This window comes from Peromyscus californicus, unplaced genomic scaffold, assembly GCF_007827085.1.
Source record: "Peromyscus californicus insignis strain IS unplaced genomic scaffold, ASM782708v3 Scaffold_5__1_contigs__length_169319896, whole genome shotgun sequence".
Taxonomy (NCBI): domain Eukaryota; kingdom Metazoa; phylum Chordata; class Mammalia; order Rodentia; family Cricetidae; genus Peromyscus; species Peromyscus californicus.
The window spans coordinates 83,884,361-83,900,149 of NW_026294573.1; the positions used below are offsets into that span (position 1 = coordinate 83,884,361).

At 39.0% G+C, this 15,789-nt stretch overlaps 1 protein-coding gene across 5 annotated transcripts in view; it reads left to right on the forward strand.

Moving 5' to 3' along the window:
* The window catches only part of Astn2 (astrotactin 2), a 947,200-nt gene that overhangs the window by 355,051 nt on the left and 576,360 nt on the right, over positions 1–15,789 (forward strand). For all 5 annotated transcript variants that reach the window (XM_052714946.1, XM_052714945.1, XM_052714947.1 and 2 more), the window contains one exon: positions 6,580–6,726. In XM_052714946.1, coding sequence (XP_052570906.1) covers positions 6,580–6,726 — 147 coding nt within the window. The remainder of the gene's footprint in view (positions 1–6,579; positions 6,727–15,789) is intronic.

The window sequence follows — 15,789 nt, forward strand, 5'->3', positions numbered from 1 at the left end:
AAGTTTCTGTTTCCATGGCAACTCCCCAAACCCTAGTGGCTGCTTCATCATCATCTGGCCATAGTGCAACTTGACCTATCTATGTCCTTCCTTCCTCTTGATCTTTAGGGACAACTATGGTGATTCACACATTTTTCTTAGTAAATGGTTGCCCAAGGATGCTGTTCAATCACATTCTTTCTACTACTTTGTCCTTCATTGTATAAATCTCCCTTCAATGTCTATTCCTTGTCTTCTGTTTCTACAAAGAACCAACCAATTCTTAATATATTCTGAGAATGTGTTGGACACAGAGGTAAATAAGTATCGAAACCATGGCAGACAAATGTATGCATCTGACTCAGAAATTGTTGTTTTGTTAAGGGCCTACTGTGCATCATTGTAAGTGTAAAGCATTTTATTATAGCTGCTGCATTAGTTCTCTCAACACTCTTAATGTATAGGCCATTTTATCACTGCTTCTTAGAAAAGGCCAGCCAATAAACTAATGCAACTCCTCTTTCCATAATGAGCCCTAAAGACCCTGGAATATAGTGAAGAATTCCATGACCTGGGGGATAAGATTAGTTCAATGATGGCTCATTGAAAGAGTGTGAGCAATCTCTGTCCTGGACCTTGGGCATCTTCCTCACCTTGGAGTCAGCTTTGTGTGCCCAGGTAGAATTCCTGATAGTGAAAAACAAATCCTTTGTCCCATCCATATCTACTGCTGCATGAACTAGTAAAACAGAATGCTTTCTCAGAGGTCAAGGTTTTGTTTACATAACTCACAGGATGGGATGTCATCTTAGTTTCTTTTCTATTGCTGTTATAAAATATTGTGACCAAAGCAACTTATCTTTGAAAAGCACTTAAATTGCGGGTTTACATTTTCAGAAGATTAGAATCCATGGCCATCATGCCTGTAAGCAGGCAGGCAGAGATGACACTGGAATAGTAGCTCACATCTTAAGGAACAAACATAAGGGAAAGTGAGCTAACTGGGAATGACACAAGTCTTTTGAAACCCCATCCCTCAGTCCACACCTCCACTGACAAGACCACATCTCCTAATCTTTCCCAAACAGTTCTACCAAGACCAAGTATACAAACATATGAGCCTATAGGGGCCATTTGCATTCAGACCCCCACTGACATTCTCTCCCAAGCCATCAGCTCCAAACACTGCTTGCATCCCATCATCAGACTCTATTCATCTAAGAACTTTTTCATACTAGACGTTTCCTTCCATGCCTCTCATCCAACAATAGATTCCATAGACTCTCGAATAGAAACTATCACCACTGTTATGTGTGAAATACTGAAAGATAGATGTTATGGTAGCTGTTTAAGGTGAGCTCAATCCACAACTCTAGCCCTTCATGTACCTTCTCTCTCTTAGAGAACATTGGTGTTAGCTTATACATGCTGTAGAGTTACTAAAATAAGTACTTTGAACATTTGGAACACTCAGATAAGAAATAAAATTTGTTCTTTCTTTTTACCCTGCGGTAATTTTAAGTTTTAGGAATATCCCATCTCTTGACACCAGAACCAACTATAATTTAATTTATTCTTTCACTTACCTTTTGTCCTACAATTGTAACAACTAAAAATCTGTGAATACCTCCTTCTGTGTGACACATTGTCTTAGGAGTTGGAAGAAAGACAAAGATCCTTTTCTTAACCTAAGCAACTTCTAAATCCCAGGCATGAGCTGTGAATGAAAGACACACAGATGCAGGATATGTGATTTCTCCCTTAAGAAACTCACTGTTTTATTAATAGAATATTAATAGAAAATAGATATCCATAAAATCCCAAAGTGGGATGTCATGAGGGCCCTTGTTATGCTGGACCCCAATGGGATGGCTATGCTAGTTGACATTCTCTTTGAATGGTCAGTGCCCATATTATTCTGGTTGACAATATTACTTTGCTTTTGGAAGTGATTATGTATGTATTGAAGTGCTACCATGTTTCAGACACTGTGTTAGGCACTTGAATGATGTTGAAGGAGTTTGTTGTGTGTATACTAGACTCTAGTCCAGTGTATACTTATTATTGAAGTCTTAAAGCCTACCCCAATGACACACCTCCCCCAACAAGGCCAAACATCCTAATCTTTTCCAAACAGTTTATCAACTGAGGACCAAGTATTCAAAAATGTGAGCCTTTTAACAAGTTATTGGGGGAAGCATTGAGTGTGCTTATCTGAGGAGAACATGAGAAAATCTCATTTACTGTGAATCTGAAAACAAGGATGGGAAGGGATAAGGATAAGGGAACAAGTGTAATTATATCTGAAGAAAACAGCACACAACATGGAAACCATGATGATGTTGCTTACAGTGAGAGTTTTTCAGCAATTCAGCACCATTAGCACCTGGGCCAGGTAGTAGAAAGCACATGAGATCTGAATGTGGGGGTCTTTGAAATGCTGTGGATGCCATGTTGATGAATGTGGACCACATATGGTGAGCAGATGCTATAAAATAGCTCCAGGGGTTTCAGCAAGGAGTGAGCTGGCGTATATGCCAACACCTTTCTCATCCTACAAACAGGCAGCAGAAGGAATGAGGAGGAAGGATGGCTGAAAATACCAACTTCATAGAAAAAAATGGGCTGCTGACTTTCCTCAGTTATGGACTATGATCAGGAATCATAAGCTAGTTTAAACCCTTGCCTATCAAAAATTGGCTTTGTTTAATGTTTTGTCTCAGCAACAGAAAAGCAGACTATAAGAATTGCCCCTCATTATGAATTCATTTAAACTAGTTTCCTACATCTAAACTTAAAACATTCATTCCAGAGAAAGTCACATTTCAGATTATTTTTCCTTATATGAATTTTCAGGACACAGTCCAGTCCATAGTGTCATCCTTGTCCAATCCATTAAAGCATTCCCTTGAAACAAATTTAGTCTAACAGGACTTCAGATCTTTCCCCAATGTATTTCTCTGGTCAATAAGACTAATATGTGAAACTGTATTAAAATCTGTGTCATTATACAGTTGTTAATAACTTATTGAAATATTTTCCAACTTTAAAATCAGTGAGGGCTACATGACTGTTTTGTTTCTGTAAAGAGAGAAGATAAAGCCCAAAAAATGACATTTAAATATATAATCATTTAAATGGTAATACTTTTTTTAAAATTTATTTTAAAATACAATTCAGTTCTACATATCAGCCACGGATTCCCTTGTTCTCCCCCCTCCCGTCCCCCTCACCTTCCCCCCAACCCCCCCCCCCCCCCATTCCCATCTCCTCCAGGGCAAAGCCTTCCCCACAGACTGAGGTCAACCTGGTAGACTCAGTCCAGGTAGGTCTAGTCCCCTCCTCCCAGGCCGAGCCAAACAATCCTGCATAGGCCCCAGGTTTCAAACAGCCAACTCATGCAATGAGCACAAGATCTGGTCCCACTGCCTGGATGCCTCCCAAACAGATCAAGCCAATCAACTGTCTCACCCATTCGGAGGGCCTGATCCAGTGGGGACCCCTCAGCCATTGGTTCATAGTTCATGTGTTTCCATTCATTTGGCTATTTGTCCCTGTGCTTTATCCAACCTTGGTCTCAACAATTCTCGCTCATATAAACCCTCCTCATTCTCGCTAATTGGACTCCCAGAGATCCACCCAGGGCCTAGTCATGGATCTCTGCATCCAGATCCCTCAGTAGTTGGATGAGGTTTCTAGCACAACAATTAGGGTGTTTGGCCATCCCATCACCAGAGTAGGTCAGTTCGGGCTGTATCTCGACCATTGCCAGCAGTCTGTTGTGTGGGTATCTTTGTGGATTTCTGTGGGCCTCTCTAGCACTTTGCTTCTTCCTATTCTCATGTGGTCTTCATTTACCATGGTCTCCTATTCCTTGTTCTCCCTCTCTGTTGTTGATCCAGCTGGGATCTCCCGCTCCCCCAAGCTCTCTTTCCCTCAACCTTCGCCTTTCATTACCCCCACTCATGTCCAGGCTGTTCATGTAGATCTCATTCCATTTCTCTGTCATTGGGCGATCCCTGTGTCTTTCTTGGGGTTCTGTTTTCCAGGTAGCCTCCCTGGTGATGTGAGTAGCAGACAAGTCATCCTTGTTTCATGTCTAGTATAAATGGTAATACTTTCAATATTGAAACAGTCTAGAACAGGAGGGGATTTTGGGAAAATATGTTGATTTTAATGGGTTGTATTTGGCATTCTTGTGGATGGTCTCAGGCATCTGTGCAATCTCCCAAATGAAGAGGTAAAGAAAATTTGAAAAATATAGTGTGTTAAAGTCAATGATCTAAACCTTGAAAGTAGATACAAAGAAAAAAGCTCAAAGAATATGCATCAGAGGGGTCTTGAGTCTCTGTTTACTGGCCTCAGAGCACTCCTGGCCATGCAGATATAATCTATATATTCTACAGTCCACAAAATTACTCTAATTTACCCATGCAGACTCCTCCTTCACATGCTCTGCCCTCCTGTCTAGGGTCTAACACAGTTTTCCTAGGAATGTAATGAGGGGAGGACAAGTCTTGAGTTTTTCTCCTAACCTGTAAGTAAACTCTTGAGGAGTAGTGGATAATCTAGGATGAAGATTGTAAGTATATGTTCCTATGTGTGCAGGTGACTTGTCTCTGGATGCGCATATACTCGTATATTCATACATATGAAGGCCAGAAGTCAACCACAGTTGTTTCTCAGGGGCTGTCAACCTTAATTTTGGAGATATGGTCTCTCATTGTTCTAGAATCTAGAACTTGCCTTGTAAGCTAAGCTTGCTGACCAGTGAGCCCCAGGAATCTGCTTCTCTTGTTCTTCCCAGTCCTGAGATCACAATTGTAAACCACCATGCTGTCTTTTAAAAACTGTTCTGGAGATTAAATTCAGGTCTTTGTGCTCAAAGCAGGCAATTTCCTGTCTGGGCCATATCCAAAATCATAGGCAGGAGCTATTCTTATTCTGTGACATTCGAGTTTCACAAATTAAGTGTTCAGTCCATGCCGGTGAAATTGACTTACGATAAACAGTTTCTGGCGATTAAATATTTCTATGTGGCAGGTCTTATATATGCATCATCATGTAATCATCATGGCAATCCTGTGAGGTATTTAATATTAGCCTCAGCATGTATGACCATTATTCTAGTTACTTTCTGTTGGTGTGATAAAACCATGACCAAAACAACTTGGGGAGGAAACAGTTTATTTCAGTTTATAGGCTATAATCCATCATTAAGGAAAGTCAGGGGAAGAAGAACTCAAAGCATGAATCTGGAGGCTGGAACTGAAACCAAGAACACAGAGGGATACTGTTTACTGGCTTGCTTCCTCCAGCTTGCTCACCTGTCTTCTTCATACAGTCTCAGACTACGATTACCTGCCCATATGTGGCACTGCTCACAGTGAGCTAGACCTTTCTCTATTAAAAAACAACCAAGAAAATGTCTCTATAGAATGTCTAAGCAATGATCTGATGGAGGAAATTTTTCAACTGAGGGTCCCTCTTACCAAGTCTAGATTGTGGTAAGTTGACAAAAACTATCCAGGACCCTAGTGAATAGAGGTTTAGAGAATGAAACAATTCACACAGCCAGTGGGGGATATATTAATCAACTTTACATCAGTCTGGAAAAATACACAAGACAATGCACTTAAAGGATGGAGGCTTGGTTGATATTCCTCTGGCTCCATTGTTTATGGATCTCATTGTGGCTGGGAATCAAAAAGAGAACAGTATAGTGGGGAAGAAAGGATCACAGACAAGAAAAACCCTTGCAGGACATGTCCCAACTCGTGATCTACTTCCTCTACCTAGGTTCTCACCTCCACCCTGGCATTTCCTCCAACCATGAACTCATGAATGAATGCATTTACTAATTGATGAGGATAAATTCCTTATAATCCCATCATTCTTTAGAAGTCCCAGTTTGGAACCTGGGTGTACTGCGAAGTAAAGCTTCCAGTACATAGGCCTTCAGGTAACATTCGAAATCCAAGACATAAGAAGGAATAAACCTTGACTTTGAATCCAGAATAGTCTTACCTCAAATAACACACTTGTTCTGTTACCTATCAGTAAATGCAACCACAAAATGTCTTTTCATTTACTTTCTAAAGGGAGTTTAATACTATACTGTTATTATCAAGAATGTCCATCTAAATTGGAATGGTAGGATTGCCAACTTTTAGGAGCTGGTTTCTTTATTTTTTACCAAAAGAAACAGCAAGCCTATTTTCAAATATTTAAATCAAAACTCAATGAGAGGTTGGAAAATATGATTTGTCTACAGATCTCTGCCATAAATGTAATTTTATATTTTATTTATTAATTTCTCTTTGATTTTGAGAATTTAGTGCATTTGTACAAATGTCCACCCCCAATTCTTCCCTCCAAATCTTCTCAAATACTCCACAACATAGCCCCACCCCAATTTCATGTCTCTTTTCTTTCTTGTTCTCTCATCCCCTCCTTCCCTTCACCCTTCCTTTACTTCTTCACTCCCTCCCTTTTCCTTTTGGTTAATATCCACACTAGAGAACTATAGGATCCCCTACCTCCACACCATCCCCATATCCTCACCCAATGGAGTTATAACTTTGTGTATTTGTTTTCCAGGTTTATTGAAAAGCCCAGTGAACAAGACAGCCTTGACACTGATTGCTGTGAGTTCTTGTGTCTTGGCCATGGTGTGTGGCAACCAGATGTCCTGTCCACTTACTGTGAAGGTGACTTTGCATGTGCCTGAGCACTTCATTGCAGATGGTAAGAACCCAACATCAAAAATAACCCATAACTACTTGTCACTTTATGCCCCAGTGGTTAGTATCACCATGCATGGCACAACTTTGGAATTCTTTAATACACAGCACAGGAACAAAGGGGCATCCCATAGCTCTAGAAGAAGCACTTACTTTAAATCCTGATTATAGGAATTAAATTACAGAGTTCCTTTACTATATGTATAAGGATAAGGTTTGTTAGCTAAAGGAATATTTCAAAAATGAGTGAAGAAGGAATGGGCTCCTTCAGAAAATTCTAACAGTTTGATCAAGCTTCTCAATCCTGTTTCAAATTAAAAATGCCCCCCAAAGGGTATTAGGTAATTAAAAGCATATGACAAAAAATGTATGAGTTTTACTACAATTTTTGAATGGTCTGGGGAATATTCATATCTTGTTCCCTATTACTGTGCTTTACAAGTATCTTGCAAAATTCTACCATTTATTCTTCACCCAATTAAATTGAATTAATGAGACACTGTAGTCACCATGGTCATTAGCAAAATGTTTCCAAGGAACTGATTAAGATGCTTAATGTCTATTGCTCAAGTGTCCTCTAAAAATGCCCATGTAGTTTGTTTCTTCCAGTGCTCCCCAAACCTTTCTTTTCACCTTACTATCACAGCTGTGCTAAAGCTTGGCATGGTTACTTTTAAAAAGGTGTTCATGAGTATGTAACTTAATTTGCATTTTAGTCCTTAATAGTTAAAATATGTTCTTTGACACCTTCATACACATCTAAGATGTATCCTATTTACTCTCACTTCCCACCCCTGACAGCCCCCATTCTCCCTTCAGGTTCTTCTCTCACAGTCATGTCTTTTTGTTTTGTGACCCACTGAGTTCAACCAAGGATATTTTTGTGACCATGGGCTTACAGTTATCAACTATCCACTGGAGCTTCGTGGGCTCATCACTGTATATACAACTGAAGACAAACTGAAGACATTGTTTCTCTTTGTCTAGAGTCATTCGTAGCTAATAATTATGCAGGACATGGAATGTGCCCCATTAACTCTCCCCTATCTGTAAATAAACCTAATATTTCATCCTTTTAACATACATACAACAAAATTATTTTAAAGATAGTATAAACCTGTGACTGTGACTGTACACATTTTGAGTGTCAGAATTTTTATCCCTAATGAATCATATGTACATATAAGACAGTGTGTGTGTGTATGTCTGTGTGTATATGTCTGTATGTATGTGTGTGTGTGTGTGTGTGTGTGTGTGTGTGTGTGTGTGTGTGTACGAGACAGGGAGGAGGAGAGACAGACAGACAGCTGGACAGAGAGAGGAAGATAGAAGAAACAGAATTTATAAGAAAATATGAGCAATTTGGTCATGGAGCTCAGGGCTAGATGAATTGCCAGAGTCCATGTGTGGCTGCAAAATTAAGATGGGAGGATAGTGATGACAAACATGAACTACATCACAGCCACAGTGAAAATTCATACCACTGTGAATGGCCTGTCCACCCTCCCTACACACACTTATTATCACTCACCAGTCACTAGTCACTAGCTGTTATATTTTAAGAGATAGAGATACCCAAGCTTTAGTTATTTATTTGTACACATGTAGAAATGTTGATCACTGGAAGCTAACTTGCTCAACAGTGGGGTAAAACAGTTCAATGGCTAAGAACACAGGGCTAGAAGTGATGCAAGCCTTAATTCAAATTTTTGTTTTCTTCTCTACTTCTACCTTCTTTGGCTGGGTATTTGTATGTACAAAATTGGGGTGATAGCTCTGTCTGACTCATAGGTGTACTGTGAGGATGATGCCTATTTCTTCTAAATGGTTAGCAAATTTTCAGACAGCATGTACCTGGAGAATAGAAAAATAATAGGGGCACCTGTAAGATGAATCTTAAATGGTCTTATTAATAAAAAAATCTCGGGAGCCAGATATTGGGGTGAATGCTGGAATATCAGAGAAGCAGAACAAACCACAGCTAACTTCACCTTGCCAACTTCTCAGCCAATCCAGTTTCCTCAAACTGGAAGCCTCTGAGTCCTCATCCAAATGGATCTCAGCTGAACTGCTGCTAAAAGCCTGAAAGTGTAAACAGCCTAAAAAGCCTCTAGTTCTTGGTCCTCATGCCTTATATACCTTTCTGCTTCCTGCCATCACTTCCTGGGTTTAAATGCATGTGTCTTTCCTAAGCAAGACAGGAGATCTCAAGTGCTAGAATTAAAGTTATGTGTCACCATGCCTGGCTGTTTTCCGTGTGGCCTTGAACTCACAGAGATCAGGATAGATCTCAGCCTCGGGAATGCTAGGATTAAAGGCATGTACTACCACTGCCTAACCTCTATGTTTAATATAGTAACTGTTCTGTTTTCTGACTCCCAGATAAGTTTTTGGGGTGCACAATATATTAACCTCATTTCCCTTTTTTTGTTTAAAATAAAAAATTATAACTAGTGTAAGAAAAAGTATATACAATAAGTATATACAATATATACAGTCAAGAATTACATTAACAATGTCTAGTCCATTAAAATGTGACAGATTCAAACAAGAAACTCCATTATATATATATATATATATATATATATATATATATATATATATATATATATATATATATATATATAAACAACGTCCAGTCCATTAACACTTGACAAATTCAGACCAAAAAATAATTTCATTATTTATCCTATTTTGGTGAGTCCAGTACAAAGTTGTATACAATATACCAAAATCCAATCCAATGTAAAATATTTAAAACAAATAGTTGCCTTTCAAAAGTAGATATTCTACCTTTTAACTTATTATTTCTGTATCTTCTTGTCAGATTAGATTCAATAATCTTGCTTTTATCTTATCATTTCTATAGGTACCTAAAATGATGTAGAGAATTTTGGGGATCAAAATACAACATTGCCTCCCATAGAAAAAATTAAAGATAATTCAGAAACTTGGACATAAACCCCCATCAGATGGAAGTGACTTTTCCAATTCAAGAAAGAAACACACATGGTCATCTATCTTCTCTAAGTCCATGGGAATACTAAGTTCAGATAGTACTTAATGTCAAGAGATTGGCTGTGTGTCCAGTTCCCCAGTTCAGACCCAAGTCCTCCCATCTCAGAAACTCTGCATGTGTTGTTCATCTTATCTCTTTGATAATATTCCAACAAGGTCCTTACTATCCACAACTGAAACAGAAGGAAGAGGAACTCATTGATAAAGCCGGTCTTCTGTGGAGTAGAGAAGAATTTAGAAAAGATCACATTTATTTGATAGTGGGCAGGGCACTGGCTCTAGTTCCTAGAGAAAGCAGGCTGTTACATAGCAGAAGGATGTAAGAAGCAATGGTAGTGCCTATTTTCATGGACCACTGTCATCATTTTGCACTGACAACCATAAATGAATGATGATCTAACTTAACTACATAAGTGCAGACTGAGGGTGAACAGTTCAATGGTATTTTACATGTATTTATACAATTAGATTATATGGAGTTTCCTTAAAATGACTGGATAGGTTGGTGGAAAAATCACAATGAGGCTTGTCAGGAGAGCAGCTCATGTCAGTTCTAAGGAACTCCAGTTAAAACCAGATCTCCTAAGGACCATATTGCTATAGCAGCTTTCATCCTTTTTCACTGTCCCCCAGGACTCCAAACTGCCAAGGTGTTGGCCCTTTCTCAGTAGGGAAAGCTCTCAGCCTATCTTATGCATTGAGCTGTCCATAGGACTGAAATATTAGATGGGGCTGAGTAATGTGTCCTGTCTTCAGAAGAAAATGAATTCTGACCTTGTGTTACTTTATAGTTATACTTGATGCTTACTGCCTATTATGGGGAAAAGGTCAAAACGACATAGCACTTGTCCAGAGCCCAGCTGGCAAAAGCAATCGATAGTGACACAGTTGCTATCCAAGCCTTTGACAACTCTTACCCTTTCCTCCCCCTCCTCCTGGACTCCATCAAGGCCACGAGTGGCTTTTGTCAGCTAAGCACACACTGAAGCAATGTAACAAATCTGCACATAAGCTTACCGAATTTAGCATTTTTTCTCTAGCTGCTATTTAAGTCATCTGCACATGTCTTATATCCCCCAGAGCCTAGTATTAGTATTTGTGAGGACTAAGTAGTTCCTCGATGGAACTTGAGAGATATGCTATATATTAGTTTTCCATGATCATAACCAGTGCCTCAGGTAAACAACTTTAAAGAATCAAAGATCCTGTTGTGGCTCATAGTTTCAGAATTTCCATTCATGAACACCTATCTTTATTGCTTCTTGCCTCTAGCAAAACTATAACATCATGGAAAAAAGCCATGATAGGCCAAACTGCTCATCTTGGGTCAACTGGGAAGCAAACAGAGTAGAAGGGGTAATATGCATCCTTGAAAGGTACACTTTCTACCTAGTGACCTATTTCCTCCAACTATACCTGACCTCCCAATAATGCCACTAAGTTATATTGCAGTTATGCATCATTTGATTCCATGAGAACTTTCATTATCCACTTTCCTCTTAATGATTACATGTACCATTTTGGGACTAGACATGCAACACATGAGTCTTTGTGGGAGACTTTCTTTCCAAACCATACTATATGCCAGGATCTCTATAAGTCTGAATTTCTTTCCATGCAACACATTTAGTCACCCCTTGAGGTCCCTTGGAGTCTTCATGAAGCTATTTTGTTTGCCCTATATTTATTAGTGTCCCATGGATGGGTCTGTCTGATATCATACCTCCAGTGGTTTCTCACAGCACTGAATACAATGCGTGGTTTTTTGTTTGTTTGTTTGTTTGTTTTTACCACTAAGGTGATTGATGTATTTTCTTTAATAACAGAGGTTTAGGCTTCATCAGTACTGCTAAACATACTCGACAAATAGTAAAAGCCAATCTTAGCTGAGATGTTAGTTTACACATCCCTAGAAACATCCTTTGTAGGACAGGCTATCTTCACATCTCAATATGGAAAGCAAGTAAAAGAGACTACATGTGAATGAATAATCTATTTAATAATCTATTTAAATTAATTATGTGAGGTAGTTCCAGTCTAGCATAGGTTCCCTGGTCCAGGATTTGCTGTGTCTTAAAAGAAAAACAAAAACTATTGAGCATATCTGTTATATATCTCATTGTATACAACATGGTTACTTATATGTCTTCATTTAATTTGTAGACTAAAATTGTGTGGTTACTTATATGTCTTCATTTAATTTGTAGACTAAAATTGTGAGGCAGAATTTATCATCTCCATTTAGCATACCTGAAAAAATAAGGGTTAGAGTGAAGAAAACCCATATGGAAGGGGAGAAAATATGTAAGCTTAATTCTGCTTTTACCACAGTTCCACATCCTACCATTCACCAAGTTTTCAGCAAAGAAACCTCTGCAATGATGAACTGTGTTTCTTGGAGACCTCTGAATGTAAAACTAGAACTCTGAGTGTGGAAGGTGAAATCTTGGTTTGGAAATGTCCTCCTTTGCTGTTGACTGTGTGACTTTGTGCCCACTTCCTAAACTTCCTAAGCTTCAATTTCATTATCTATAAATTGGGGATAATAGCATACTTATCGCATGGAATTACTGTGCAGAATAAATGAAATAATTCTCATAAAGCTGTTAGCTCTGTACCTAAGACCTAATGGCTCAATAAGTTATATAAATGCTAGTAGTTGTGACAGTATTTTCTTAATATTAGAAGGGGGTCATTGCAAGGTAATGAGTCCCCATCACAGAGATCCTGGGAGAACAGATGACCCCCATTCTGTGAAGTCACAGAAGTGAGGAGAAGGCATGAGTTGGGTTAAGCATATATTCAGTTTCCTTGGGAATCATTTTTATCAGAATCTAAATTATCAAACAGTTCATGTTTGAAGGTTTTTACAATGTGTTTGTTTCATCTTTAATATTCCATCCATGATTGTCATGCATTCTTTAATGAGGCTCAGAAATAATGTAAAACTCTGATGTTTTGGAGCCGGGGAAACAGTGTATCCCAATAGTTTTCTAACCTAAGTCATGAATTTAGCTCCTATGCACACATGCACACACACATACACACACACACACACATACACACACACACACACACACACACACACACACACAGAGAGAGAGAGAGAGAGAGAGAGAGTATATCAATAAAGCTACAATCCATATAGATATGATTATTATAGAAATATCCTTCTGTTAAAACGTGTTTTTTTATTCAGGTCAATTTAAACTATTAACCTCATCTTGTTGGTTGAAGTAAGGGTTGTCAAGCCTCCTCTGTTCTTTATGGCTGAGTCATTTAAATTCTGATGGTTCTTTCTGAGCCTGGAAAATCAAGTATAAATGTCCCATATCAGGATGCCCTAGTTTATTAATATGCCACACAGTGGATGTTTTGAACACATATTTGTTTACAATGAATCCTGTCTGTATTTATCTGCTTCCCATGCCTACTTCTTGTCTTTCAACCCAAGAGAGTAAGCTAATGCAGGGCTTTGTGCCTTTAATGAAGAATGAGGTTCATAAGTGGCTGCAGAGCTAGTTTGCAGTGATTTGAACACATGGGAGGAATATTTTCAGTCCTTAGAAGGGAAAATTACACCACACTGGAAGTGACTGCTTAGCCACAATCTGCCAAGCAATTTATTTTAGAAAGTAGTTCCTCAGGCACCCTGCTCTCTGGACTCATCCCAGGCTTTGTTTTAAAATGTTCAGCGTTAATCACACATGTTCAAAGGAACATCATGAAGCAGGTTAATTGGTGGAAGCGATGCACAATGTGGCCCCTGCTTTTTTCATTCTTAACTCATCTGCACAGACTTAATGTTGTTAAGACAAGTGGAATGTTTCGTTTCTGTCTGCTGCTCTCCAGACCCTATCCTGTTCATTATTCTATGTGAGAAGCAACCCTCCTCACTTCAATGATTTGAACTCCTCCTATTTCTAAGCCCGAATGACTTCTCTTCTTTCTCAATAACACCTTCATTACATACCCCCAAGATATTCTTACCATCTTTGAGTATTTCATGCACCTGTATTTTGCCTTCAAAAGACTTCACAGTCTCTCTCCGAACTGCTGCTTGTGTTTCACTGAAATGGCTGCATTACCCTAAATTTTTTTTTCCTCTGGCATTAAAACAAGAGTCTACACTCCAGTTTTTGAAACTTAAAATGATTATATTTTAAGAAAAAAATCTCATTATGTTATGTTTTCCCATAAAACCATTCAGTGACTCCCATTGTACTTTATTGTCAAGACTGAACATGTCCTTTCTGACCCTTTGAGGCCAAATCCTCAAATACTCCCTATTGTCTGTCTTAGGGCCTTTGCATGTGTTGCCCTCTCTACTTCTTCCCAGTTTCTCACCTTTATTCCACTGTGATTAACTTCCCCTTCCACACCCCATCTTATATAGATCCTTTGCTAATTGCTCTCTTTCAACCTCACTTTTTTCCTTTATTAAAGGTATTTCTAGTTGTAATTGCACAATTATTTGATTAATGTCAATCTTTCTTTCTTGGTTGCAAATGATATATTTTTTTTTCATACACTGTGTTTAGCACTTAGGACGTTACCTAGAACAGTTGTCCTTTCCCTGAAACATTTTCCCAGTGGGAAAAAAAATTGAAGTGGTTATAATGGATAGAGTTAAATTTTCTCCAGGGCAAGGGATTCAGGGTATTCATATCCCCAATCCATTATAATGCCTAATGGACACTCTGACATGGTAAATATGTAATAAACCCTGTCTTTCAAAGAATGAAGGAAACAATGGGTGGCAAGTAGATCCAGATGCCCTGAGAAGATACAGCATCAAGAATAATAGTGCCAGAACCCGAAGGCTGCCTCCTGTGATTGACTTCCCTCCCCACAGTTTCTGCACTCATCCCCAAAGATAAGCAACTCCCATCAAACTCACACCCCAACCCTGACACCAAAATGAAACAAGCTTTATCTCAGAACCCAGAAAGAGGGGGAAATATAAATTGAGCTGAGATTCAGAATGCCCATGGGGGAGGAGGCAATGAAATACCAATAAACCATATTAATATGCTGAAACCAGGAAGAAGAAGTTGAACTCCAACCCAGACTTAATAACTATACATGAGCAAGTGCAGGCAGAAGGCAAGGCTAGGTTTCAGTCAGAATTAAAATGAGATCTGTAATGAAACTGGTAATATAATTATAAACTGTGAAAGCTTTTTTTCCCCCTCTGTCTTATTCTTATATTTAATGGGCAACTTGCTCAGCAATGGCTTGGCACCGATGCTGGGAGCTGTGGATGCCCCCTAGAGTAGACTCATTTTTTTCCAAATCTCTTCATTAAGAAAGTCTAAATTCAAAAAACTGTAGAAGGAAAAATATGCTTCAAGTCGTTTCTTCCTTAAATAGTAACCAAGCCCCAGGTTAAACGTGACAAGGGGCCTAGGGAAGATCAAATCTAGGGAAACCATTCTAAGCCACAGAACATGTTCAAGCCTTTATAGCTATCACAACAGCCAGTGGGATTGAGAGTTTTAATGACACTCTACGCTAAGATATTAGCTTGGCTTCCAACCAGAATGAATTGTTCCTAATTTGCTTCCTCGCAAAGGAGAAAACTGTGTTTGACGTCCACAATTAGAGACTAATTTCTGTGTTTTGATCACAGACTGAGTTCAAAACTATGTTCCCAGGAACTGGGGGACAGAGGATGGTTACAAAGGATAGTAAAATTCCATTTTATCTCATTAATCATTCTATCCTGTTGTTTTAAACACAGGCTTCATTTCCTTTTGACTGCAAGGACAGAAAGCAGGTTGGGAGCTCCCAGGAGACGGAGCTCAAGTCTCCATAGGTTCATATTGTACCATTGGCAGCTTGGTGCTTGCAAATGATGTGAGAGTGGGATACTGAATTAGAATGTGGACGAAACACATAACGAGTGCAAGTAGGTTACGTAACACATGGAGAGGTGAGATCTGGACCCTCTGCCTCCTTTCTTTGAGACCTCCTATATATTATACCACCATCACAAGCTCCAGTTGCCTCTTCTAAACACAATGTTAGGCCCCTCTGCTTAGAGAAA